This window comes from Strongylocentrotus purpuratus, unplaced genomic scaffold (genome assembly GCF_000002235.5).
Source record: "Strongylocentrotus purpuratus isolate Spur 01 unplaced genomic scaffold, Spur_5.0 spur5_scaffold_18, whole genome shotgun sequence".
Classification (NCBI taxonomy): Eukaryota; Metazoa; Echinodermata; class Echinoidea; order Camarodonta; family Strongylocentrotidae; genus Strongylocentrotus; species Strongylocentrotus purpuratus.
In genome coordinates, this window is record NW_022145603.1 from 33,500,152 (window position 1) to 33,528,095 (window position 27,944).

Below are 27,944 nucleotides of genomic sequence, written 5' to 3' on the forward strand. Positions count from 1 at the left end.
GTAAGGTGATGAATCGGCTTACAAGAGGGGGTTGGATCGTGGGGGATTGGTTGGGGTTAGGTAAGAAATTCAAATTCGAATTCAAATTCAAGTTTATTTGGTCGGATTATTTTCAGACACGAACAAAAATACATTGGGACAAAATACATACACTAGTACACAATACCCTGATAGCAGACTGACGTCTTAATGACGTCATAAATTGGTCGTAAAGTGGTAAACTCCTCCTATTTCGTATAGACGACGTTATTACGACGCATTATGACCTAATAAAAAGACGGGTTTTTTCCAATATAATTTTTTGTCGCATGGGCAACGTTATTACGACATCTTTATGACGTTTTTTTTTCTTCTGTAATCATTTTTGTTGTGTGGACTACGTCATACGACGTCTTTCAAAGACTATTATTTGTCATGAATTTTTTGTCGTATGGACGAAGTTATTACAACGTCATTATGACGTCTTTAAAAGACTATTTTTGTCTGTAATTTTTGTCGTATGGACGACGTTACTACGACGACATCATAACGTCTTTAAAATACTATTTCTTCTATTATAATTGTTGTCGTATGGACGACGTTATTACGCCGTCATTATGACATTTTTAAAGAGACTGTTTTTTCCAATAAAGTTTTTGTCGTTTTGACGACATTGTTACGACAACACTATGTTTGTCGTATGGGCGATATTATTATGACGTCTTTCAAAGAACATTCTTTGTCATTCATTTTTTGTTGTTTGGAAGACGTCTTAAAAACACTATTTTCCAATAAAATGTTTGACCCTCGTTTTCTCTCGACCTGCTATCATCTGCACAATTATATTTGCGGGTTTGACGATTGATGATTCCCTTGTATCAAGGCGGTTGTTCAATATATGAAGTGAGCCCTCTACCGGTTTCCCGTTTACAATGAAGGTTTATGATAAACACACTGTCCGTTTGGTAAAAGGATAAATCGGGTTACAGGTTTCCTGTAAATATTAAATCACTTCCGGTAATTCTAAGGAGACTAACTACATGGACGTCATCTCGTGTCCATATCATATTGTAAAATACATTTTTATATAACATTCGTCTAACCCCGAAGCCTAAGTATAGACACCTAGAATACATCTCTAAGATGGATATATCAAGTATTCGCGTATTTGGTACGCAATTTTAATAGAAAATAACAACTTTACAGATATCCGATTGTATTATATTTTTTATTATGTTGTTTCTGGTGTTAACTCCTACCGTAAGGCCGATGAAAAACATTTCTGTTGCAATTGTTTGGGGCAAGGGTATATTTTTCTCCCAGAAATTGACTCGGCTATTCATCAGCAATGAGTTTCCGTGGGTTCGTTGACCAATGCATTCCAAATCGATCGTAGACAAGGAGGAAGTTATCTCTCTTAAATCGTGCACAGATACACAAAGAAATATACCCATTTGTGCTTTCATTATTATAATTACGTGTGTTTGTATTGGCGTTCTTATGTTAGTGCCAAATTGTTATCTTTAGAATGTTCTGAGAGCAAGGCGTTGTTTTGTTTTTGCAGTTACATGACGAGGAAGAAAGAGGAAGTGTCGGCTTGTACACATAAGTCAAGTGGGAAACAGATGTGCGACCTTTGGAGAGGTTCCTAGGTAATCATGTCATATTTTATTTTCTTAACGACAAGACGATATTAGATCCAACGAAAGAATTTCCGCATGGTAATTATCGGGAAATACTATCACTATCGCGATATCATCTCGTTTTAAAGTTTTACAGGTGTTTTTTTTGCAGTAACAAAAGACAATAATTCTCCCGGTGTATATTCCTTTCTCCTCGCATCACCTTCTTTATATTTATCGCTATCTATACTCCTCTCATTTCCTCTATATTTTCACTTTCTCTCATTCTTCTTGTTCCATCTTTGTTTCTATATCTTCATTGTTAGCACGGTTATAACAAGGTATGTAGATTTAATTTCGGGTGGGGCGGATCAAGGCGCATGGGAGGAAAAGGGGGGGGGGGGGGGTATTAATAAGTTTGTCAGTTGTTAATATAAATTATAAATATTCTGCAGCACATAGCTGTCCCACTGAGTTAACTCGTGAATATTCTTGTACCATATTGCATTATATTCACTATTTAATGGGACACTGGTAATAATAATAGGGAGTTTTCGCAAACTCATCGTGGACGGAGATTCTGCGAGAAGCTACTATAGGAACAGCGGGATGACCGCTGAGGTACTGAAATCCAGAACGGGTTTTTGGCCAAATCTCATGGGCGTTCTCAATGACACTCCGAGTGAATCAAGTGCCTCGATAGAAACTACTTCATTCACCTGATAAGAATAATAGTATTTGAGTAGACAGAATCCAATCTGCATACATTAGTTGTTGCCACATTTAATACATGCAGTTTGCATTCTGACTATTGCGAATACTAGACAGGTGAATGAAATAATTTGTATTGAGGGACTTCACAAAGACTTATGTAATCAATTTGATTACATTACGAAAATGGCCTGTTCCCTGCCACGCAATACAGTACAGACGGGACTACACGACTAGCACAACTTGTCTCGACCAAGCCACAAAACGGCTTTTTATCAAATTTCAATTATTTATCTTCCAGTTTTAAACAATTCATGTTATATCCATATTCATGTTGGTATAATTCAGAAACAATAATCGGAAGAAAAAAAATCTCACCGAAGAGCCCTTGGGCTGCCCAAGATTTAATGGAAAAAAAAATAGTGCTCACTGCCCCCATACACCCTAACCCCCCCCCCCCCCCCCAACTGAGCGAAATATTGTTCGGCGCGATTTTTCAAATTTCACCCCCCCCCCCCCCCGCAACAAAAAGCTAGATCCACCCCTACGCGTCGAAATTCGTCATCCTTCGTTATAAAACGACGAAATTCCTAAAACCATCTTTGGTACAAGCTCTCTGATTGGCTGTTTATTCACTTCGAGCGTCATTGAGAACGCCCGTAGGCGCATTTGGACGAAAACCATTCTGGATTTCAGTAGATCAGCGGTCACCCCGCTGTTATTAGGGACTTTTAGATTTGCGTGGACTGAAAAAATGTGACGTCCATTGAAGGCAGTGCATTAAAAGGACGTCGATCGTAGCAATCCCCATTGTCTTCGTGCGAATCTAAAAGTCCCTACTATAGTAGCTTCTCGATCTTGCAGACGAACCGCAGATTCTCTGCCCGCAATGAGCTTGCGAAATACTCCTAATGTTTGTCAAACTGGCAACAACTAATGTATGCAGTTTGGATTTTGTCTATTGAAATACTATGATTCTTTTCGGTGAACGCGTACGTATAGTACGGAGGTATTGCATTTGCGATAGGCCATTTTCGTAATGTAACCAAATTTAATGCATAAGTCTTTGTGAAGTGCCTCAATACAAATTATTTCATTCACCTGGTAAGAATAATAGTATTTCAATAGACAGAATGCAAACTGCATATATCAAGTGTTGCTAGGTAGGTCAAGCCATAATGTTTGTCCAACCTGGCAACAACTAATGTATGCAGTTTGAATAATGTCTATTGAAATACTATTATTCTTACCAGGTGAATGAAATAATTTGTATTGAGGTACTTCACAAAGACTTATGCATTACATTTGGTTACATTACGAAAATGGCCTATTGCAAATACTCCGTACTATACGTACGCGTTCACCGAAAAGCGAAACCGCGTATTGTAACGAGGGCGGTCTGTGTGCGACGGCCGTAAGCCTGAGTGCTCTGCGTCGTAGAAGGTCTTGTCCGTCGCTGAGCGAAAACTCGCTTCTACTAATAATAGTGGGTTCTTGTATAGCGCTCATGTCTGTCAGACTTGACACTCCTAGCTGTGAATAGGCTCAGTACACAATGTTCGTACAGGGTGCATACAGGATTCTGATTTGATGCTTTTTTTTTTTACCTCACTTCTAAGAAAGCATATGTTTACTTGTAAATAAGCAACCAGGTGACCGACGGCTTTAATGAGGACTACTGTCTTACCACAGGGCACAAGTGCATCGACTTAGTTTTGAAACCGGGACCTCCCGGTTAACGAAACCACTGCTCTACCACTGAGCTAGCGCGTCTCCGATGTGATAACTCAATCCTTATCCTTAAAATACTTAATTTATACTACACTTGAAGTTTGTTATTGAAGGAAGTACGTCTATGTTTTGGGAAGAAAGTTATTGTTTTTGTTGTTATGTTTTTTCTTCTATTTTGAATACATGGCTGAAGATATATATCAATGAGGGAAACTGAGAAAAGGACCAAAAAGAAAAAAGTACACCATTCTGCTTGTGAACGCAAGAGGACCCTAAAATGTTTTATATACAGATATATATTGTTATGAGGATAAGGTCTGGTTATTTGGATCAGTATACCTACCTCAAAGAAGGGAAATTTATGGAGCGATACTTGGTTGTCTAGTAAGTCCATGGTTATATTTGTGTTAGCTGCTAAATTGTGTAATGGGGTAGAAGTTTGATCAACTCACATGTTTTTTCATTCTCCCCAAAAAAGTTATTGTTAGTTTGGGTAAAAATCCCGTTTAAATAAGGAAATGATTTCTTTATCAACTCAGTATTAAAGACAATGAATATATAGCCACCAAAATCATTACACTTTTTCATTACACTTTGTAAAGGGACAATTTCGTCAACATTTCCTGGGCACGTGAAACCGCAATAAGGAAGGATTTAGGCCAAACATTCGTTGCCAAATGATGTTTGTTTATAAAGGATAATATCAAAATAGACATCCGATACAAGCTATCGAGATAAAAGTTTGGATCAGACGGAACTTCTTTTCCTCTGGGGAATGTATATAAAGAATATAACGTGAGCTTTTAGGATGAAACCCAAAGTCATAACATGATTATGTATCGAAACTAAAGGAGATTACAACTTGATGCAATTAGTTCCCTCCATTAAAGCCCCACTGTCCTACTTGTAGCTACTTGCTCCCTCTATATAGAAAACTTCCCTAATCGGTGCCTGTTGGTCCCCCATGATCCTCTTTTTCTTATGTTAGTTGAGAGCTGAGTTAATGAGATAGCCTCCTGTCAGTGACCTCGCTGTGTGGTCTATCCCTTCTGGCCCAGTAGTATTGACGCTCTTTAATTTATGAATTATGTTTCATGAAATATGTTGTTTGTTCCATTTTTTTGTTCTGGAATCTTTAAACCACAGTAGGCAACAAATTTGCAGTGTATGCACTTGGAGAGCAAAATAATTATTCTGTCGTACTAATGTAAAGCGCTTTGAGCATGTTTATGTAAAGGCGCTATATAAATATCAACATGTATGTATGTATGTAGGCTATGTACCCTAAGTATCATCTGGTGTTTGCATGTTTTACCATTTGCAATATTGTATTCTATATGTAGAATTTAAACAATTCATCCGTTGGCTACTAATCAAGTTTTGTATTATACCATTAATAAATAAATAACGACAACAAATATGTGCTTTCTCAGGTTTCTGAATTCAGTATTTTTATAATGTCAATGTTGTTTCCTGTCATATTACAGCGTTAACGATTGGCCTTCATGAGAACGTGCAGAAGGTGAAATAAATGATAATAGAAAGTCGTTCCTCGTGCTTTCGGTTTAAAGATTGAGTCATCGAATCGTTGTACAAAGTACACAACAACACTATACTTACTATACTTGATGACATTTATCCTGAATATAGTAGAACATTCCGACTTCATATCCGGTTTCCTTTCTATTTGAAATCTGAAATCTTCTCGTATGTAATTGAGAACAGGAGGAATCAGCACCATTTTATGAAGAAGATGTTTTTAAAAAAGACACGAATTCCAAAGTGCAAATCAAAAGTACTTGATATGTTCTTATTATAAGAGAAGACAGTGATTTAAAGGAGAGTGGTATCGGCATTCAAAGTTAATTTGGTAAAATCTGCTTTTACATTTACGCATCTGAAGCAGGTGTTTGGCCTCATTTTATGTTCGTTTCTTGTAGTCATGGTAGTGCGAGTCGATACTTCTTCAACATTAAAGAATCTGACATAAGATGCTTGGTTGCAGTCTTTTATACACATTATGGTGTACCATACAAAACGATCCTTCAAAATAGTTCATGTTCATGTTGTGGCCGATATCTGAGAACTTTTCTTCAGAATTTCGAGATAGACCGTCCCAAAATGAAATAAAGCCCGAAAGAAAACTATGAGTAAACTATTTCTTTACATAAACTAGAAGTAATATGCTGTCAAATAATACTATCGTTGCATTAATCCATACATGATTACAATTAGTTTAAAACTAGCATGTCATCATCCATTTGTGCCATTTTTTTGTAACACAATAAAAACGTTTGTATCGCATGAGAACCTCACTTTGAGGAAATGTAAGCTTTGACAGATGATTGCGCAAGATTTGTGTTGTGTTAATGCTGTGTATCTAGATAAACAGTTACTAAACAAAAGGAGCGAAAGCAATAACCGGGAAAAAAGGGGGAACAACCTGCGATTCTTCTCCAATTTAATTAATATCCCTCGTGCGATGACAATGTGCCTTTTAAAATTGAAAATAGATGCCATTCTGAGAAAAAAGTTACATAATATGTTGGTACATTTTCTGTTTCTTATATTTGACCATTTGACCATGCCTTTCCCCATCATCAAACTGTAAGGTGCCCCTTACTCTGATTCCTGTCTGAAACATCGCCGGACTCTCTGTTAGCTTTTGAAGTTCAGTTTTTCCTTTAGGTCACATGCGCTCATATTCGGGGGTGATACAACCATGTGTCACTCAAATCTGGCATGAATTGATTTTGTACGTGCCGTCTTCAAGACACTGTTGCTCAGTGAAGCCGTGTATGGGTTGCGGTCATCAATGTATCATTAAAAAGCATATTACCTCTACTTTATGAAAAACATGATATCATATTCACACAGCTCTTAGTTTGTATACGATATCCGTTTAGTTTCGTGTTTCGTTGTTTTCTAGGACGCACTGTTTATGCAGCTCATTTACGAAATTTGTTTAAGGGAAGGGAAGATGTTCAATTCTTGTCCGGACACCAACATTTTGCCTTCCCCCCAAAAGAGGAAAACACAACAACGAATTAAACAACCATGATTTATTCCTGTTATCTACATAATCAATATAAAGTCAACCATTGATAGCTCTTACTACCATGTGCAAGAAATCAGTGTGGTAATTAATGAATCAATGTTTTTTTATTTAATGAATCTATTTTTTCAGACACGTCAAAAGCAAAACTATCAACATGAAAAAGTCTATGTACTTCCTTTAAAATGTAATTACTTTTAGAATGTGATTTTATTGGCTCAACGCCTGCTAATACATCCATCAAGGAAGCAACAGAGTAGTCACGAACGGCACACTCCGATATCATGTAATAGAGATGTTATAATACTATGATAAAATACAACTAGTTCATTGTTACAGGATTCTTGTAAAGAAGCAGTACCTACTAATATATTTCATTTAATCGTTGAAGAACACCAGATTTATGACAAGGGGTAAGTACTTTCATTATATTTTTTGTAATATCTAATGCTGGATTTTGCATCCAAAAGATATGAGTACTACTTATTTGAGTTTTTGTTTCTTAGTTTTCCACGCAATCATTGACAAGTCTATCCAATGTAGATGAATACTGTGAACCTGTCAGGATGTATGTGAAGTTTGACTTGAAGTATAATTTATTATCACTGACCTTCTGTATATATTTTTTAATAACTTTTTGCACATAACAAAATATTCCAAATGACTTTCAACTTAAAATAAGTAGAAGAAAGAAGACGACAGAGAAGGAGAATGATCAGTTGGTTCTATTTCATATCATTAAGGAAATACTTGCTAGAACCGTTTAAAATGTTATTACATCTGTTTCAATGCCCTGCTGACTACACTGTGAAAAGGTTGGGCAATATTTTGTCAACACTTTGCCCAACGTTGTGCCAATAGTCAACCCAACCATCTATTGGGCAATATTTTGCCCAGTGGTATTGGTAAACGTAAGTACCCTACTTAACACGTGCATAATTGTTTCGTATTTTGACAAAAATTTGGGCAAAGATATGACCCTTCACCTGCCCGACTACGGTAGCCCACTTGTTGGGAAAATCTTGACCAACTGTTGGGCAAAAAATGAAAATATTGCCCAATAGATGGTTGGGTTGACTATTGGCAAAGTGTTGGAAAATATTGCCCAACCTTTTCACAGTGTATCTTGGAATGACGGGACGAGGGGTATTTCCATGTTATATATATATATACATGTATTGATTACCCTGTTTATTAACAAAATAGCACTTTCATTTCAGGGCCCATAGCAGTATTCTAAAATGAATTGTCTCCCGTTGTTGCTACCGATTCTTGCCCTACTGATGGTGATACGTTCACCCGCAGTCCGTGGTGTATCAGTTGGTGAGTATTCTATTATTATTACGTATTCGGCGTCAGCTGTGCCTGGGAGGCAAAAAGCAAAAAAGAGTCACTGTTAACCATCGGGTCTCATTTCCTGACATGACTGATTGGGGATGTGCAGGTGGACCACTACACCGGGGTTTTCCCCTACTATTATATGAATAGTGCAGTGGGTTCTTAAAGATAAAGACCAGTTATGGTCATGCGATTGCATTGTGAAAGAAACGTTGTGGAATCGATCAGAAAAGGTTGATCATCTAGCATATAAGTATTGGTGTGTACTGCAAGGTTCTGGAATCATCAAAATGATAAGAAATTTAGCCCAGTCTTCGTAAAGTTACAAGCACTGTACACAGAAAGATGTATATGGGACTACGCACACGTGCGCGACACTGGCGTTTATCTCTCACACACCAATAGATAAACTTATTTACCAAATATATCATGTTAATGTGATCGTTTATGAGAGTTAGTTTATCTGACAAAAAGGAGTATTCTGACTTACGTCATGGGCTGAAATAGCGCCATCTACGCTTTCCTAATTCCGACATAGCAGTAGCAACGAATTGGATGTTCGCACCGAAATCTTGTCCTAAATTACACCTGTTATTGATACGAAGCCAACCCGTTTGCAACAATAAGGAGGCAAGAAGGTTCGTTAATTCGATATATTAATGTATAACGAGTATAAATAGTATAAATAATGAGAAATGATGATATGAATGTAATCTAATATGCTTAAGTGATAATGAATGGTGTGTGTAGTATTAGTGTATGCACGGACACGTATGATACCGTATAGTGGACGTTATATATATGCAAATTAGATGCACGTAAAACAGGTATACGATATATACGATATAGAGTGTAAGCTAGGGTGCTACGTAAGGCAATGTTAATTGTATGCACGTAAATAGGTATACGATATTAACGATACGAATGACGTGTCCGCTATAAGAAGGACGCAGTCATTGATATGCGTTATGCTAATAAGTCTTTGTGATTCAAACTATCTACCACGAATATTGGTCACGTGACTTGAGTGAAGGTATTGTTTATAGATAATTGCATATACACAAATGATAAGAGACAAAGAGAAGAAATTCATTTGTTATTAATCACTGCATTTAATAGGCGAACTGATGATATTATTTATACACATGTATTCGAAAATGCCTGTATGAACAATTACTTATAATCTGTTCTTTTTCTTTATCATGTTTTGTTCATACAGTTTTCACGGAGCAAGTGTGATGGAATTAGTTGACATAGAATAAATTAGCAAGTCAACCCTACTACGACTTTTCATTGACTGTTTCTTCAGTGAAAACTTCACTTCACTACGACTTGCAACCTGCGATGACGTCGTGATTCAGATTACGTGATTTGGTACAAGATGTCGGAAGTGGACATGATGGGGGACAAGGAGAAGGAAAACCCTGTTGCTGAAGCTGTGGACACAAGGTCAAAGCGAGAAGTCAAACTCACTGAGAAAGGTCTGCAGTATCAAGCTGAAACAAAAGGGAAGGAATTTAAGAGATCCATTAGTGCTTGGCGTAGAGCGTCGAATAAGTTAAGAGCTACCTTGAGCGACATCAGTGATGTCAAAGTTATTCGACAAGGTAGGGACGCTCTGCAGCAGGTGATGGACAACGCCATATCCGCTCAAGAAGACCTTCAGATTCTATTGGAGTTGGCAGGAATCGACGATGACAGCCATGAAAGGCTCGACAACATCGAACAAGAACACTCAGAGCTGATGAAAGGAGTACAAGAACACCTCCTCGAACAAGAATCGTCAAGAAAATCTAAAGTTTCATCGAAAAGACTATCATCCTGTCAAAAATGGGTGAATGAATGCTCGTTTGAAAGCCAGGATGATGTGCCGACTAAAGATGTGCCGACCAAAGATGTGCCAACTGAAGATGTTCCGACTACAGAATTGCCGACTAAAGAACCCTTGTTAAATTTGCTGACTCAGCTACAGATTAGTCGCTTGCCACTGCCAGAACCAGATATCTTTTCTGGGGATCCACTGCAATACCCTAGTTGGAAACAGGCCTACGACATCTTAATGGAACATCAAGGTATTCCTGCAAGGGATCGATTCTTCTACTTAAAGAAGTATCTACGTGGCCCACCTCTCGAACTCGTGCAAGGATTTTCTCTGATACACAATGATATGGCATACAATCGAGCTACGAGTGAACTAGAACAGAGATATGGTGATCCATTCATCATTTCGAATGCATTTCGTGACCGACTGGATAACTGGCCAAAGATACCTACAAAGGATTCCAGAGGACTGCGTAGATTCTCTGATTACCTACGACAATGCCAAACAGCAATAGAAAAGATCGGCAACCTCCGACAGTTAGATGACGAACGTGAGAATAGGAAACTCCTATCCAAACTTCCCGATTGGCTTGTTACTAAATGGAGCCGACGAGTCTATGAGCATAGGAGGTCACATGGTACATTTCCTTCATTCGGTACCTTCTCATCATTCATTGAGGAAGAGAGTAACATTGCATGTGACCCAATCACGTCCATTGGTAGCCTGAAGGAGGACAAACCGAAACAGGACAGAGGAAAATCCATGAGAGCGTTAACTATGAGAACCAGCTCCATCCAAGATGAGACAAAGAGGCCAGAACGGAAATCATTCTGTATATTCTGTAGAAATCATCATCACCTTGAGGATTGTCAAGCCTTTGTCAATCAGCCTATGTCCGAGAGGAAGAAGTTCATAAGAGAAAAGGGCTTGTGTTACGGGTGTCTCAAGAGAGGTCATCTGACCAAAAAATGTCGAGTGAGAAGCACATGCAGAGAGTGCAACAAGCGTCATCCTACGCCACTACACTTTGACAGAAGACCTTCAGAAGAAAGGGAAAGGACATCGAACCAGGAAGAAATACAATCTTCAAATTCACATACACTTGTTAATTCTAACGCCACAAGTTATGTGAAAAGCGCGGCAATCGTGCCAGTCTGGCTGTCTCATGAGAATATGAAGGAAGAGAGGCTCGTATACGCACTATTAGATACTCAATCGGATACCACCTTCATATTGAATTCTACAAAGGATGCCTTAGGACTTCATGGACTGAGGGTCAACCTTCTTCTGTCTACAATGTCGACCAAGAACGAAAGGATTCCAAGTGAGAAGATTAAAGGACTCACAGCTCGAGCCTTTAACAGTGAAAAGGTGATACACCTTCCAGCTGCATACACTAGAGACATAATGCCAGCCAACAGAGAACACATCCCCACTCCTGAAGTAGCTCGCTCTTTCCCACATTTGGTTCCAATTGCTGACCAACTTCTGCCTCTGAAGCACTGTGAAATAGGATTGTTGATCGGCTATGATTGTGGAAGAGCTCTGACTCCTCGAGATGTGATTCCCTCCCAAGACGATGACGGTCCATTTGGAATGAAAACTGACTTGGGATGGAGCATAGTGGGTGTTACAAGTCAAGATGAACAGCACTACAACCCCGATGATCACGTTGGCCACAGTCATCGCTTGACAGCACGTGAAATACCCGCTGAACTAGCTGAAAGAGACATGTCCATCAAGAAGAGAGTAACGTTCACTCACAACGTTACAATCAAAGAAGAGATCAGCCCTTCGTCTGTGCTGAAGCTGATGGAAAGAGATTTCTCAGAGAGCAGAAGTGAGGTACCATTTTCGCAACATGATACAAGATTTATGAGAATCATGTCGGAGAATGTCCATATCACAGATGATGGTCATTACGAGACTCCTCTTCCCTTTAAAGAAGATGTCGTCAACCTTCCCAACAACAGATTCATGGCGGAAAGGAGATTGAGTCATCTAAAGAGAAAGTTTCAAAGAGACTCTGAGTATCATCAGAAATACTCGGAAAAGATGGATGCTCTCTTGGAGAAAGGATATGCTGAAAGTGTACCAGAATATGACAAGCAGAACGGCCAAGCATGGTACATTCCCCATCATGGGGTAGTACAACCCAACAAGTTACGAGTTGTGTTTGATTGCAGTGCAGAATTTGGAAAGGAATCTCTCAACAAGCAGCTTCTTTCTGGACCAGATCTGACTAACACACTAGTGGGAGTACTTTGCAGGTTCAGACTGGAACCAATCGCATTTTGTTGCGATATACGTGAGATGTTCTACCAATTCAAGGTGAAGGAAGATCATAGGAAATACCTACGGTATTTGTGGTGGAAGGATGGAGACTTTCTGCAACAGCCCCATGAGCTAAGAATGACTGTCCATTTGTTTGGGGCGACGTCGTCTCCAGGATGCTCAAACTTTTGTTTGAAACAGATTGCCAGCGACCATGCTATTGAATTTGGAGAGGATGTAAAGAACTTTGTACATCATAACTTCTACGTGGACGATGGGCTAATATCTGTTCCTACCAAAGAAGAGGCCAATAATCTGATCTCGAGAACCAGAGAGATGTGCAAGAAAGGAGGCCTCCACTTGCACAAATTCATCTCAAACACCCAAGAAGTGCTGGAAACAGTTCCGGAAGAGGATAGAGCAAAGGGCACTACCAAGACTAATCTCCTACAGGATAAGCTTCCTTTGCAGAAGGCACTTGGGGTGCAATGGTGTGTGGAATCTGACACGTTCCAATTCAGAGTCACACTCGATGACAGACCTCTAACCAGGCGCGGAATACTGTCAACCGTGATGTCGATCTATGACCCTATGGGATTACTAGCCCCGATTGTCTTACCTGGTAAGCAGATTCTGCAAGAGCTGTGTAAGATGTCTGCTGATTGGGACGACCCTCTGCCAGATCATCTCAGAGAAAGATGGGAGAAATGGACAACTGATCTGCATAATCTTGACTCCCTATCAATACAGAGATGCTACAAACCTGCAGACTTCGGTGAGGTTACGACCATGCAGATGCACCACTTCTCCGATGCTAGTTCCGAGGGATACGGCCAATGCTCATACATGAGAATTAAGAATGGAGAGGGAAGAGTCCACTGTATCCTGATGATGGCAAAGTCCAGGATTGCCCCGCTCAAGGCAGTAACAATACCCCGTTTGGAACTATCAGCTGCCGTTGTTTCCATTAGGGTGAGCACATTTCTTCAGCGAGAGTTAGCCTTGGAGGACATTGAGCATATCTACTGGACAGACAGCAATGTGGTACTTGGATACATAAACAATGAATCGAAGCGGTTCCATGTGTTCGTAGCAAATAGGATCTGTGAGATCAGACAACACTCAGAATCATCGCAGTGGAAGCACGTTCGAACACAGGACAATCCAGCAGATGGAGCTTCCAGAGGGTTTACCGTTGACCAACTCATCACTTCGAACTGGTTCACTGGCCCAGATTTTCTATGGGAAGAGACGGTTCCTCGCGCTGATGATCAGGAGGAATTCGAGGTTTCACCAGGTGACCCCGAGGTGAAGAAGTCTATGGTGAACGCGACTGTAATGGGTGACTCCAAGTTTGATCTGAGTCGCCTAGACCGATTCCCGACATGGTATAGAGCAAAGAGGGCGATGGCTTATTGTCTGCTGTTCATCACAAGACTGAAACAACGTTGTCAAAGAAAACGTACAAGACAGGCAAATGATGACTCAACTTCCCAAGGCAAAGTCTCGGTGCAGAATCTACAACAGGCAGAAACTGAGATACTGAGACACGTCCAGAGTGAAGCCTTTGGGGAAGAAATAGAAATCCTGAAGTCAATCCAGAGGAAACAGGATCTGAATGACAGGCAGAGAAGACGTCAAATAAAGAAAGAAAGTCGTCTCCATGGACTTGACACTTTCCTGGATAAAAAGGGAATTCTAAGAGTTGGAGGAAGAATTCGAAGGGGAGACGACTCATATGACAGAAAGCATCCCCTGATTCTCCCACAAAGAAGCCACGTAACGGACCTTGTGATACGTCACTGTCATGAGTTGACTGCTCATCAAGGAAGAGGCATGACATTGAACCAGATAAGAGAGAATGGATTTTGGGTTCTTGGAAGCAGTAATCGAGTGGCCAATTTCATACGAAAATGTGTCATATGCAATAGGCTACGTAGTCCCGCACAATTACAGAAGATGTCTGATCTACCGTCTGACCGTGTGTTACCTGCAGCACCTTTCACTTACTGTGGCATCGACTGCTTTGGCCCATGGGTGATAAAGGAAGGTAGAAAGGAGATGAAGCGATATGGACTCCTCTTCACATGCATGCCTTCGAGAGCCGTGCATATTGAGACACTCAATAGTCTGACTACAGACTCATTCATTCAGGGATATCGTCGCTTTGCTGCTCTGAGGGGTCCAATACGTCAACTGAGATGCGACAGGGGAACGAACTTCGTTGGCGCAGAAGCAGAGTTAAGGAAAGCGTGGTCAGAAATGAATCACGAACATGTCAAAGGCACTCTAATGAAAGAAGGATGTGACTACGTACAGTTCACTTTCAACGTCCCCGCGGCAAGCCATATGGGTGGAGTATGGGAGCGCCAAATAAGATCTGCCAGGAGAGTGCTTGAAACTTTGCTGTATCAATCGAGTAGACAACTCAATGATGAATCACTGAGAACACTGATGTATGAAGCGGCTGCAATTGTCAATAGCAGGCCGCTGACTGTGACTGACCTGAACGACCCAACATATTTGGCTCCTCTTACGCCAAATCATCTCATAACCATGAAGTCGAAAGTCTTACTTCCTCCACCAGGCAATTTTCAGGACGCTGATTTGTACTCCAGAAAGCGTTGGAGGAGGGTACAACATCTGATCAACGAGTTCTGGGATCGTTGGAGAAAGGAGTTTCTCCAGAACTTACAGACACGCCAGAAATGGACTCGGCCCCGACGGGATGCTAAGATTGGGGATATCGTCATCATGAAAGACGAGAACTTGCCACGAAATCAATGGTCCCTAGCAAGGATAAGCGAGGTCTTTCCTTCTACCGATGGACTCATTCGTAAAGTGAAGCTCGTAAAGGGTGACTCCGAACTTGACGACAGCGGTAAGCGTAAAGGACCTGTGAAAGAACTAGAGCGTCCGATACACAAACTGGTTTTGCTGCTTCCGCGTGAAGACCAGGACGGATTCCCGACCAAGGAGCCTTGAATACTGTAAGGTAATTAATATCCCTCACAAATAGGTTTTGATAGATTTAAGTAAATATAGAAATCTGAACATAAGACTATCCAAAATTCGAATTACCCGCAAAATCTGAAAGTCTAGAATAAGACTAGTCAAATAATCTAATTGAAGTTTTAGAACCAAGAATATCTGTAATTGGTCTGTAACAAAGACTATGCTGGAACTGTAACTACAGACGCACATCAGCTGAAATGAAGTCTAATTGAACTGAGTAAACTCTTGAACTAATTGATCTGATTGAACAACAACAAGAACTCTTTTTGTGGATTGACGACATTTCCGAATGAGCTGTAATGACCTTTATTGCTGTTTGTTTTTTGTTCCCTGTTTGAAAAAATGTAATCTTATCAAATTGGAAGATCGAGCATATGACAACTATATTTGTAGAAAACGGAAATTAAGTTGATATACCTCATTTTATCGCATTAATTACCTTGCAAAAAATTACAATGTGATTGCACTTATAAGAATGTATTTAAAGGGTATTTCAGTTCAATTTCATCATTATGCTTGTATGTATTGTATACATGAATGAGCATTAGATGTGAACCTGAATTGAAACCCCCCTTTTGCAACGTAAATTCATGCAGAGTATTTGAACTGAGAGTTGATCCAGGTTATTTTCTCGATTTCTAAATCCAGTACTTGCAAATACAGCTAATTGCTAGTCATAAATGGTGAGTTGCAAGGTCTGAGTGTTTGAGACTCGCGGTTAAATTTAATTTAACTCAGATGCTGTAATAAGATACTTGGTACAAGCTCTGTACTAGAGATGAAGTAATCTCACGATACAATTTGAACTGTAAATCTTGAATAAAGATTTGTTTTCCTGCATGCGCAATTGATCATGTACGTTTCAAGATAAGTAGAAATTGAAATTTTGAGATGTAGATCTATATGTATACATATATTGATATATTTTGAACTATTAATGTTGATAAGGAACAAATAATCCAAGTCATTTCTATGAAGCTAAAAAGGGGTAAATTAATTATTAATTTAAAGGAGCCATGTTAATGTGATCGTTTATGAGAGTTAGTTTATCTGACAAAAAGGAGTATTCTGACTTACGTCATGGGCTGAAATAGCGCCATCTACGCTTTCCTAATTCCGACATAGCAGTAGCAACGAATTGGATGTTCGCACCGAAATCTTGTCCTAAATTACACCTGTTATTGATACGAAGCCAACCCGTTTGCAACAATAAGGAGGCAAGAAGGTTCGTTAATTCGATATATTAATGTATAACGAGTATAAATAGTATAAATAATGAGAAATGATGATATGAATGTAATCTAATATGCTTAAGTGATAATGAATGGTGTGTGTAGTATTAGTGTATGCACGGACACGTATGATACCGTATAGTGGACGTTATATATATGCAAATTAGATGCACGTAAAACAGGTATACGATATATACGATATAGAGTGTAAGCTAGGGTGCTACGTAAGGCAATGTTAATTGTATGCACGTAAATAGGTATACGATATTAACGATACGAATGACGTGTCCGCTATAAGAAGGACGCAGTCATTGATATGCGTTATGCTAATAAGTCTTTGTGATTCAAACTATCTACCACGAATATTGGTCACGTGACTTGAGTGAAGGTATTGTTTATAGATAATTGCATATACACAAATGATAAGAGACAAAGAGAAGAAATTCATTTGTTATTAATCACTGCATTTAATAGGCGAACTGATGATATTATTTATACACATGTATTCGAAAATGCCTGTATGAACAATTACTTATAATCTGTTCTTTTTCTTTATCATGTTTTGTTCATACAGTTTTCACGGAGCAAGTGTGATGGAATTAGTTGACATAGAATAAATTAGCAAGTCAACCCTACTACGACTTTTCATTGACTGTTTCTTCATATCAATTAGTAGGCGGTTTCCTGGCAATTTTTTTATCATCATGTATTAGTCAAAACATATTCTTTCACATGATTGGTAATAAGAGCTTCCATTTCATTTTTTGAAATTGGGGCGTTTCCAATACTGGTCTTTACCTTTAACATGTAAAGCTGGTGACTCTCCTCTACACAGCGCCTCCATTTAACGTCCATCTGCCTGGGGCCCTGGGTTGGATGATATTAATAATATTTAGGTTTTATATAGCGCTTTATAATACAAATGTCTCTAAGTGCTTTACCAATATACTATTACCCCGGTCATTGGATTCAGTGCTTGCCCGCACACACTGTGTGCACAATCTCCACTCCCTGGGGACCATTCCAGTCAGACGTTACTTGACGCTCAAAAACTGTTTGACCATCCTACCGGGTACCCACGATCTTTGATTCAACAGGCAGGCAGGCAATACCGACTGAGCCAACTCACCTCCCCAGTTTACCTACTACATATTTTATGCAATCGTTTTTAAGCCAGACTTATTCCTCATGTTAATGCTCGGTATCGTGTCATGACCTAGTGTCATCATACAAATTAATTTGAATTCCTCCTTGTGCTTTGTTTTTGTTAGCTGGTTTGTTTATGAAATGTTTTACAAATACATTTTAATTACCTTCATGCTATATTTTGCAGGTCTTCTGGGTGCACCAGTTGGTCGGGAAGAGGGACCATTACGGTCACAGTGATTTAGTTTGCTTTCCTCTTCCCCGGCAGCCAACTGATGCACTCAGAGGACCTCCAAGAAAATTGTGCATTTGTAAATAATGTTATTATTATTATTAATGTTAGTTTACCTATATTTTCATTGTTATATTTTTTGTGAATTGCCGAATAAATTTTAAATAAATAAATAAATAAATAAATAAAGAGGCTTAAAACGATTCACTCATCAATCTTTCATTCTTTTTTAATTTATAAGTAATTTCAGTTGACTCTATAAGCTTTGATATGGATATGAGTTACGCCTATACAAAAAAAGATGTTGTATTGCCCTTTACGTGCCAAAACATGGGTCGGTCGTTCGGTCGGTCGGTCGGTCGGTCGGAAACCTTTATTTTCTCCTTCTTCTTCTTCCTCTTTTGGCTGATATTTTTTTCAGTTTTGAATGCTTTAATATTTTTTCTCTCTCAAAAAACAGTAATTTTTTTTCTTCTAAAAGCCGACCGTATATTTCAACATTTGTTGGTCGGTCGCAAAGGGCGATACAACATCTTGTTTTTCTAGGCCTTATGGTAACAATTGTCCGGTAGCGGAACAATGATCGTTGATCCAGTCAAAGACATTCCATCATTACAAATCTGTCAAATTACTCTCTGCAATTGAATTCTCATTGAAATTCTTTAATTATCTATTCTTTTTTTTTCTTTTTTCAATGAGCAGACGACACGACGGAGGCTTCCACAATTTGGAGTACAGATATGCAGACAATGCAGTATAGCACCGATGGTGAGTGCCGTTATATTTTACATGTCTCGTAAGCGTGTCAGACACTTCCGTTTAAATATGCTATGTAAGGGTGTCTCTCATGGTTGTTAAGTTACTACTAATGATGATGATTGTGATGTTGATATAATCATGTAATTTAATTGACATAAATTCAATTTTTATATTTCACATGCTCAAATGTAAACAAAAAACGAACAATATAGCGCAATGAATGATATTATATCTGGAAACGAAAATGCAATAATTTAGTTACATTTAGATACATTTTTAGATACATTTAGACACATTATTGATATTTGAAAAACTCCACAGTTCGAACATCTTTTAAGTTAAGTCTATTTGACTTGTGAAAATGAGGGGGTCATTACAAAAGCGTAGTTCGTATTTACTTCTTACAACTACAGTACGTCTTCATCTAAGTTGGTTAGGTATTTATATATAATCATCTATTAATAATAAAGCAGTGTTTTTAAAGTTGTTAACAATGATAATGATATTAGTAATAGTGGGGTTTTTTTTAATGTAAGGCGCTACTTGAAATCAATTGCTCAATGCGCACTAGAGGTAAAAAAATGAAACGACGTATATTTTGTACATTGATTTCTCAAAAATTACGATTAGTGTTATACACCTTTTGTCTCATGTTTATTTATTTAGTTTGTATGATTATTTTATGCAACATTATGGGTCAACGTACGATACGTTTATGTGATTATATTTTTCGACCCCTTATTATAGTTATTCTGTATTTAATTTGTTTTATTGATATAAAGGTCGCTTTTCTGTAAATATACCTTTTCATGAAGATTTTTTTCGATTGAATCGACGGTCATGAAATTGTTCTTCTTTTTAAAGTGTCATCAATTAAAACATTGCTATTCATAATATCGTTGATATTTACCTCTCCTTGTTTTCACAGAGTATAGTAGTATGATCTAGCATAATAATGCTGTATTTTACTCACATTTAGGACCAGCTGATTTTGACGTTCGCTTGGTTAATGGATCGAACAACGCTTCAGGTCGAGTTGAGATAGGGTACAACCGTACATGGGGAACAGTATGTGATGATGGATGGGATTTGAACGACGCCCATGTCGTTTGCAGAATGCTTGGGTTAAACAACGCGTCAAGTGCACCAGTCATGGCTGCATATGGTGCGGGTTCTGGAAAGATTCATCTTGATGAAGTTGAATGTACTGGATCAGAACTCAGCCTCGAATACTGCATCAAGAATGATTTCGGAGACAATAATTGTGATCACAGCGAAGATGCTGGGGTGACCTGTGAAGGTAATATGACCGTTCGTTTCATTCTTTTGATTCTACCCATCGTTTGTATTAACCAACTACTGCATTGTCTAATTCTCTAAAACATCGACATATAGCTCATTGACCATTGATTACTAGATATGTTAAAGCAGGACATGTAATTCAAAAATCCAAAGTTGTTTATAATATGATTATGTTGTGTTTTAGGTCGTTGTTTTTTTTATTGATGCGAAAAGCTATGCTGAATACTCAGGTATAACCCTTAGTTCAATAATATTTGATATGATATTAATATGATATTCGATTAAGGCCAATCAACGATAAAATATCTTTATAAACAAATATATACCTAGCAAACGCATTTGTTATTACGTTTTGCTCACAGCTTCCAAACAGTCCACTAGATGGGGATGGGTTGAATAAGTAATAATGTAAAAGGTAAAAATGCTACTGCTAGAACTCTTGCCCATGCGAGCTGGCAACTGATATTGTTTGACAGTTTACAATAGGATTGTTTACTACTGTAACAGTATCAGTCTCAAAATGCCTTGAGCAGACGTTGTTAGTTTTAATGGTACTTCTATTGTTAGCATACCTCCTCTACTTCTACACATGCCAAGAGACAGTGCCTTACGCCCCAAGGGGTTTATGATGAAATAACTACCCCGCTGTCGAATCTTTTCTGTTCATATAATCAAACCGGGTTTATTTTAGTTTTTTTTAAAACTTATGCCAAAAAACGAATCGATACACTTAGTAAGACTCTACGACTGTTTTGTATAATTTACTGGGTGTAAGACACAAATCTGTTAAAATAATCTACGACTGTTGTTTAACATTCCGCTTTTTTAAATATTTTTTGTACTATAGATTCGCCAGCTTTCCAACCTCACATTCGGATCCCGAAAACAAGAATTGGTGAGAAATTCTCCTGATTACCTTTTTTTAAAAAGTAAACTATAATCTACCTATTTTGTATAAATGACAATATGTATTTCACAGTCTTTCTCGTTTAAATCATTATGAATCGCTGTATATATATTCATGGTCACATTGTTAGCCGTCACTCCCCTGCGGTAATCGTTTACATGCTGTCGTGATAATAGCCAATGTTATCCTGTCTACATATCAGCCTGGGAAATTAGATCTGTAATGTTAATACTAGTTGACGGAACGAGGCACAAACATGATAAGAGATAGGACTGGGGTGTATGTCCGGATGGTAATGCCAGCTTGGAATAAGAAATAAGAAAATATGAAACAGCTACACAAATTAATAGGATAAACAGAGACGGCCGATAGCAGATTTGTTGAGGCAATAATAATGATTTCTTTTTAAATCCACATTTCGGGAAATAACCTAACAAGACATGACAGAGCTTGTCAACCGTAGTCAAACACTTGACTTAAGCACACACAAAAGAATAACCTGTATTAAATTGTCCTCCCTTACTCCTGTTGTAGGGGACGAGCTTGAAGTTCGTTTGGTTAATGGATCGAGCAATGCTACAGGTCGAGTCGAGGTACGGTACAACGCCAGTACTGAGGTATGGTACAACGATACTTGGGGGACAGTATGTGATGATGGATGGGATTTGAACGACGCCCATGTCGTATGCAGAATGCTAGGGCTCAAAGCGTCTAGTGCACCAGTCCGTGCTGCGTATGGTCGGGGTTCTGGATACATTCTTCTTGATGAGGTTGAATGTACTGGATCAGAAAGCAGCCTTGGAGACTGCATCACGAGTAAATTCGGACATCATGACTGCACTCATTCCGAGGACGCTGGGGTGATCTGTGAAGGTACAGTGACAGGTCGTTTCATTCTGTTAATTCTACCCACTATTACTAACCACCTATTGCATCGTCTAATTCTCTAAAACGTTGACATAAAGCTCGTCGATCATTGATTACTAGACATGTAATAGCAGGCCATGTTATGCAAAAATCGAAAGCCATAATTTGTGGTTCATGTTGTGTATTTGTCTGTTTGTTGGTATCAGAGGATATACTAAATAGGGTAAGACCCTGAATTCAATCATATTTGATATAATGGTAATTTGGTGCTCTCGTATAGGGCTTTTGTCAGCCGAAATGTCGATTCAGGTCAACGATAGTTAAGCATCCAAAGATACAAATAGAGATCTAGAAAATTCTTTTGTAATAATACCTATTGCTAGCACTGAGCTTCCAAAAATTCTACTTGATAAATATTGATAGAATACGAAAAACGAGCATCACTTTCACTCTATGTAAAAGGTTGAAATGCTACTGCTGGGACTCTTGCTATATAAGGCATGCAAGCTGGCAGATGATATTTTCTGAAAGTATACAATAGAATTATTGACTTTTGTAACAGCATCAGTCTCAAATTGCCTTGAGCAGATGTTGAGGAAAATATCACAAAAGTTGTTTGTGCGCAACCCCCCCCCCCCCAAAAAAAAAGGGGGGATTTCCCTGCTCTCTTTCTAAAATGGTGGGGAAATACCAAGCAAAAGCTTGATGATGATAAGAAAAAAAACCCTTTCAAATAGGCATTTACCAATCCGGAAAACTATCGCGTTCAAGAACACAAGCCTTTCCTAAAGTTCGAATAGGGATGTAATATTGTGCTGGTCTCAGATAGCAACTGCTAACAAGAACCTAAACTTTCTATTTGATGCTCCTTGCTAGCGATCATTTGATAGAAATCATATTGAAAAAAAAATATAGATAAAAGGGGGATTGAATTTGTGAAAGTTTTAATCACACAACCATGTTCATAATGAGAAGTATCAACATTATTATTTTAATCCTTTTCCTCACTCGATGACCCTCCTACTACAAATCAACGAGTTACTCGTTATTATGATGTAGGAAGTGCGGTGTCATGTTTCCTTGTGTGTCACATGATCAGGTGGAATAACCCTTCGACCCTGAACATGACACATTGCTCCAAGCTGGATCACTGCATACAGCATATTCTCTGTCTCTCCTCGTGATCCAACAATGGCTAATTGGGAAGTTGTATCGTTTCGATTACTATTGTCCATCATTCTTCTCCCTCATATCAATGGTGTATCAAATATAGATTCAGAACCAGAGGACTATGTCACATCGAGCTGGAGTGAAATTGACATAGGTAAGCATACGTTGAATGTTTATAACTGTTAATGGTATTATATTATTAGCACATCTTCTCTACTTTTTCACATACCAAGCGACAGTGTGGTATGACCAAAAGGGTTTACAATGAAATAACGCCCCCTGTCGAATCTTTCTATTCATACAATCTTACCAGGTTTATTCTCATTTTTGATTAATAATTTATGCCACATCATATATCGATACACTTGGCCAGACTTTACGACTGTTGTTTAGCACTTCAATGTTTTCGCCTATAGGTCGGTCAACTAGCCGACCTGAAGTTTGGAGCCCGAGTACACCGAACACTGGTGAGAACTTTTCCTCTTTGATTACAAATCTATAGTTAACTATAACTCTGCCCATTTCTTATCAATGTCAATAGGTATTTCAAAGACTTTCTCTTTTAAATTATTATAAATCCCCGTATATATTTATATTTATCTACATTACCCATTCGTTCTCATGTTTTTGGCCTCCACTCCCCTGCACACATTTGACAAGCTGCAGTGATATATTTACAGACAATGTTATCCTGTTAACATCAGCCTAGCAATGAATCAGTAATGTTAATACTAGTTAAAGGACCGGGGCACAAAGACAATCAGAGATAGGACTGTGGTATATGTCTGGATGGTAATGCTAGCTTGGTAGCAGAAACTGCCGATATGATAATGATTTTCTTTTTAAATCCACATTTCGGAAAATAAAACTACAAGACAAGACAGAGCTTGTCAACCGTAGTCAAGGACTTGAATTAGGCACACACAAAAGAAGAACCTGTATTAAAATCTCCTCCCTTACTTCTGATGTAGGGAACCAGCTTGAAGTTCATTTGGTTAATAGATCGAGCAATAATGCTTCAGGTCGAGTCGAGGTACGGTACAACACCAGCAGTGCTTGGGGAACAGTATGTGATGATGGATGGGATTTGAATGACGCCCATGTCGTATGCAGAATGCTCGGGTTCTTCAAAGCGTCTAGTGCACCAGTCAGTGCTGCATTCGGTGCGGGTTCTGGATACATTCTTCTTGATGAGGTTGATTGTACTGGATCAGAAAGCAGCCTCGAATACTGCATCAAGAGTACATTTGGAGAACATAATTGTGAACACAGCGAAGATGCTGGCGTCATCTGTACAGGTATGATGTAACCCTGTTTGTGAAATTCGAACATTCTTAATACGCAAGTCTTGTTTTTTTCTTCTACTATGTCTCCTCTATATCCCTCTCTTCAATCTTTCCTTTCTTTCTCTCTTTCTCTCTCTCTCTCTCTCTCTCGCTTACTATATCTTATCGTTTCTCGTCTTATATTAATATCAGCTTCTTTGTCTGATATCCTTGTATTCCCTTACTCAAACATGAATTCATGATATATCATTGAATTTCAGAACCTATCTCTCTTGAAGTCCACCTCACCGATGGTCCAAATAATAACTCGGGAAGAGTTGAAGTGCGAGAAAAAGGATCTTATTCTTGGGAAACTATCTGTGACGATGGCTGGGATGGTAGAGACGCTAATGTTGTATGCAAAATGCTGGGGTTCTTCGGTGCAGCATATGCACCTGTGCAAGCTACATACGGTGAAGGGGTAGGAGACATCTCACTCCGTAATGTGGATTGTATTGGGACAGAAAGCAATCTGGGAACATGTTTCCACGATAGACCTGAACCTTTTGACTGTGCTCATGACGAAGATGCCGGTGCTGCCTGCTTGGTTCTTATCCAAGGTATAATGTGAAAGGAATAGAATAGTCCTTAAATCCATCAATATGCAACTGTGCCCTGCTCTTTTTGTTTGAAAAAAAATTATCATGTGACTATAATACATTATATAGATACCTGAAAATGATTTTAAAACAATGTCAGATATATTTGTTTAGTTCACCTATTTAGGTTTTTGTATATATATTTCATAATTTCTCTTTCATGGACATTTTGAAAAGATAATTCTGTAAGCTCGGCACCGTCTTGGGATGGGAAGTAACAAGAGAATAAGAGAATCGAATAGCTGATAGCTAGATACAGGCTTAACATCTTACCTTTTAACAAATTGATGATAAAAGATCTTTGATTTCATGACAATCGACAATGATAAGCAGACATCTGTGTTCTAGGAAAGACTTGCCTGGTTGAGCTGTAAGACTATGATTTATGAACATAAAAGATTCCAGAAAAACGGTGAATTGGGGGGGGGGGGGGCGATACGAATTTTCATTGGCAGCTGGTACAACAGGCACGCAAACTCCTTTCTTAAAGGGATCGTTTAACAATGTTAAATCTGAGATACACGGCCCTACGTGTTATCAGTGTCTGTGATATGGTGTCATATTGAAGCCCTACAAAAATCGCGCTTTAAAATGATCAAGAAGTGCCTCAAAAGTAAAAATATTTGAGTGACCGGTTTGACCATACTCGTTTTCCCAAATAGACTGTAGTGTTATGAAAGCCGTTTGGCAAACGATTTTCAAAAATTGTAATTCCAATCATAAATATCTTGATAATCAGACAGGCGATCGGCTTGTAAAAGTCATGGAGTTCCTGACTGACCTAAAGGTTTATAATTATCATTGCAGCATGAGCTAAATCCAGGATTTTGTTTCAGAATCTGAGACAAAGTTACAGGATCCCTTTAAAGAATAACAAAATATCTATCTTCGAATCATAGTCTGATGTTGGTTCTGGCTTGGTTCACGTATTTAGGTTTTGGTTAGATATATTTTAACACTTTTCTTTCATTGTAATTTGAACAGGTTATTCAGGAAATGGATCATCGTCCGGGGGTAAGTAAATAGAAAATAGAAAATAAGAGAATCGAATAGCAGATAGCTAGATGCAGGCTTAACATCTTACCTTTTAACAAATTGATGATAAAAGATCTTTGATTTCATGACAATCAACAATGATAAGCAGACATCTGTGTTCTAGGAAAGACTTGCCGTATTGAGCCATAAGACTATGATATATGAATATAAAGGATTCCAGAAAAAACGGTAAAGGGGGGGGGGGGGGGGGGGGGTTGGGGGCGGTACGAAGTCTCCTTGGCAGCTGATACAACAGGCATACAAACTGCTTTCTTAAAGAATAACAATATATCTATTTTCGAATAAATGTCTGATGTTGGTTTTGGCTTTGTACACCTATTTAGGTTTTGGTAAAAAATATTTTAACACTTTTCTTTCATTGTAATTTAAACAGATTATTCAGGGAGCGGGGCATCGTCCGGGGGTAAGTAAATATAAAATAGAAAATAAGAGAATCGAATAGCAGATAGCTAGATGCCTGCTCAACATCTTATCAATTAACAATTGCAACTTGATAATAACAGAGCTTTGATTTCATTACAATCAACAGTGTCAAGCAGAAATCTGCACGGAAAATTGTTCCGTTGAGCCGTAAAGTATCATATACACATATCAAAGATTCCAGAAAATACGGAACGGTGGGGGGGGGGGGGGGGGAGAGAAGTCACTTTGCCATCAGATAAATCAGCCACGCATACTGCTTTCGAGAATAATAATATACATAATGTATTTTCGAATCATAGTCTAATATTTGTTTTCGTTTGCTTCACCTATTAGGATTTGTGTTACCTATATTTTAACACTTCTCTTACATTTTTATTTGAACAGACTTTTCTGGAAGCGGGACATATTTCGAGGATGGTAAGTATTAAAAAAAAATCAAAAAAAAAAATCACGTTGCTGTTAGCTAGATACCCGCTCAATGCCTTACCTTTTAACAAATTGACAAATTGACGACAAATCAACAGTTAGAAGCGGAAATATACAGGGGTACCTGTCCCGTTGACCCATACACGTGTGATGCATACACACACACACACACACACACACACATATATATATATATATATATATATATCAACAATTACAGCAAGAACATGACGTTGGGGGTGAGGGGAGGGGGGGGGGCGGAAAGAGGTCACATTTGCCAATTAATACAGGAGACACACATACTGCTCTCTTAAGGAATAACAATTTTTTTTCTTTCATAACCCTAGTGTGTGTTTAGTATGAATATAGCTCATAACATCTGTTATCAGAAGGTTAAACTAATCAGTATACTGTAATTTAAATGTTTTAATCTTAAATTGAATATGAAGATGATGGAACATTCAAGCTACAATGTGGAAACCTAACTTCGACCACGGATGAAGGTCTCACTACATCATCTTCTGTCTTCATCACCCCACGCGTGAATGGTTCCGTTGACAATCAGAACTTCTCTGTGGGCTGTACGTATACTTCGGACCATGTATTTGACTACGGAGTCACTTGGGTTGCCTGTGCTGCACGAGATGATCTGGGAAACTACGAGACATGCGATTTCACGGTCAACGTCAAAGGTACGTATCAAAACGGAAGAATAACCACAATATTATCATAAAATTATTTCAGCAATTCAGTTGACACTCGTGTTTTAATAGAGTATTTCAGGAATTGAAGAATATTATAGTTAAACTTTGGTATAACAAGAAAATATAGTATACTTTCCCAATGCCCGAGCTCCGTTTCATGTGCATGACAATTCCTGAATCGTAGTTGCCAGTGCTGCAACTTTACAGTTTAGTTAATTTATATTTTTATTTTCAAAATATTTTGTTGAA

At 38.4% G+C, this 27,944-nt stretch overlaps 1 protein-coding gene and 1 long non-coding RNA gene across 2 annotated transcripts in view; both read left to right on the forward strand.

The window, feature by feature from the left end:
• Window positions 1-7,316: 7,316 nt before the first annotated feature.
• LOC576840 overlaps window positions 7,317-27,944 on the forward strand; it is a 36,821-nt gene continuing 16,193 nt past the window's right edge. The window contains exons 1-14 of the mRNA XM_030989737.1: window positions 7,317-7,511; window positions 8,319-8,421; window positions 18,860-18,925; window positions 19,896-20,216; window positions 21,066-21,113; window positions 21,660-21,998; window positions 23,266-23,316; window positions 23,579-23,629; window positions 24,134-24,460; window positions 24,709-25,047; window positions 26,071-26,100; window positions 26,516-26,545; window positions 26,950-26,982; window positions 27,441-27,683. Coding sequence (XP_030845597.1) covers window positions 8,340-8,421; window positions 18,860-18,925; window positions 19,896-20,216; window positions 21,066-21,113; window positions 21,660-21,998; window positions 23,266-23,316; window positions 23,579-23,629; window positions 24,134-24,460; window positions 24,709-25,047; window positions 26,071-26,100; window positions 26,516-26,545; window positions 26,950-26,982; window positions 27,441-27,683 — 1,960 coding nt within the window. The 5' untranslated portion in view covers window positions 7,317-7,511; window positions 8,319-8,339. The remainder of the gene's footprint in view (window positions 7,512-8,318; window positions 8,422-18,859; window positions 18,926-19,895; window positions 20,217-21,065; window positions 21,114-21,659; window positions 21,999-23,265; window positions 23,317-23,578; window positions 23,630-24,133; window positions 24,461-24,708; window positions 25,048-26,070; window positions 26,101-26,515; window positions 26,546-26,949; window positions 26,983-27,440; window positions 27,684-27,944) is intronic.
• On the forward strand, window positions 15,589-17,442 carry LOC115925583. Its single transcript, XR_004064831.1, has 2 exons — window positions 15,589-16,772; window positions 17,354-17,442. It is a non-coding gene; the product is annotated as an uncharacterized LOC115925583 (long non-coding RNA).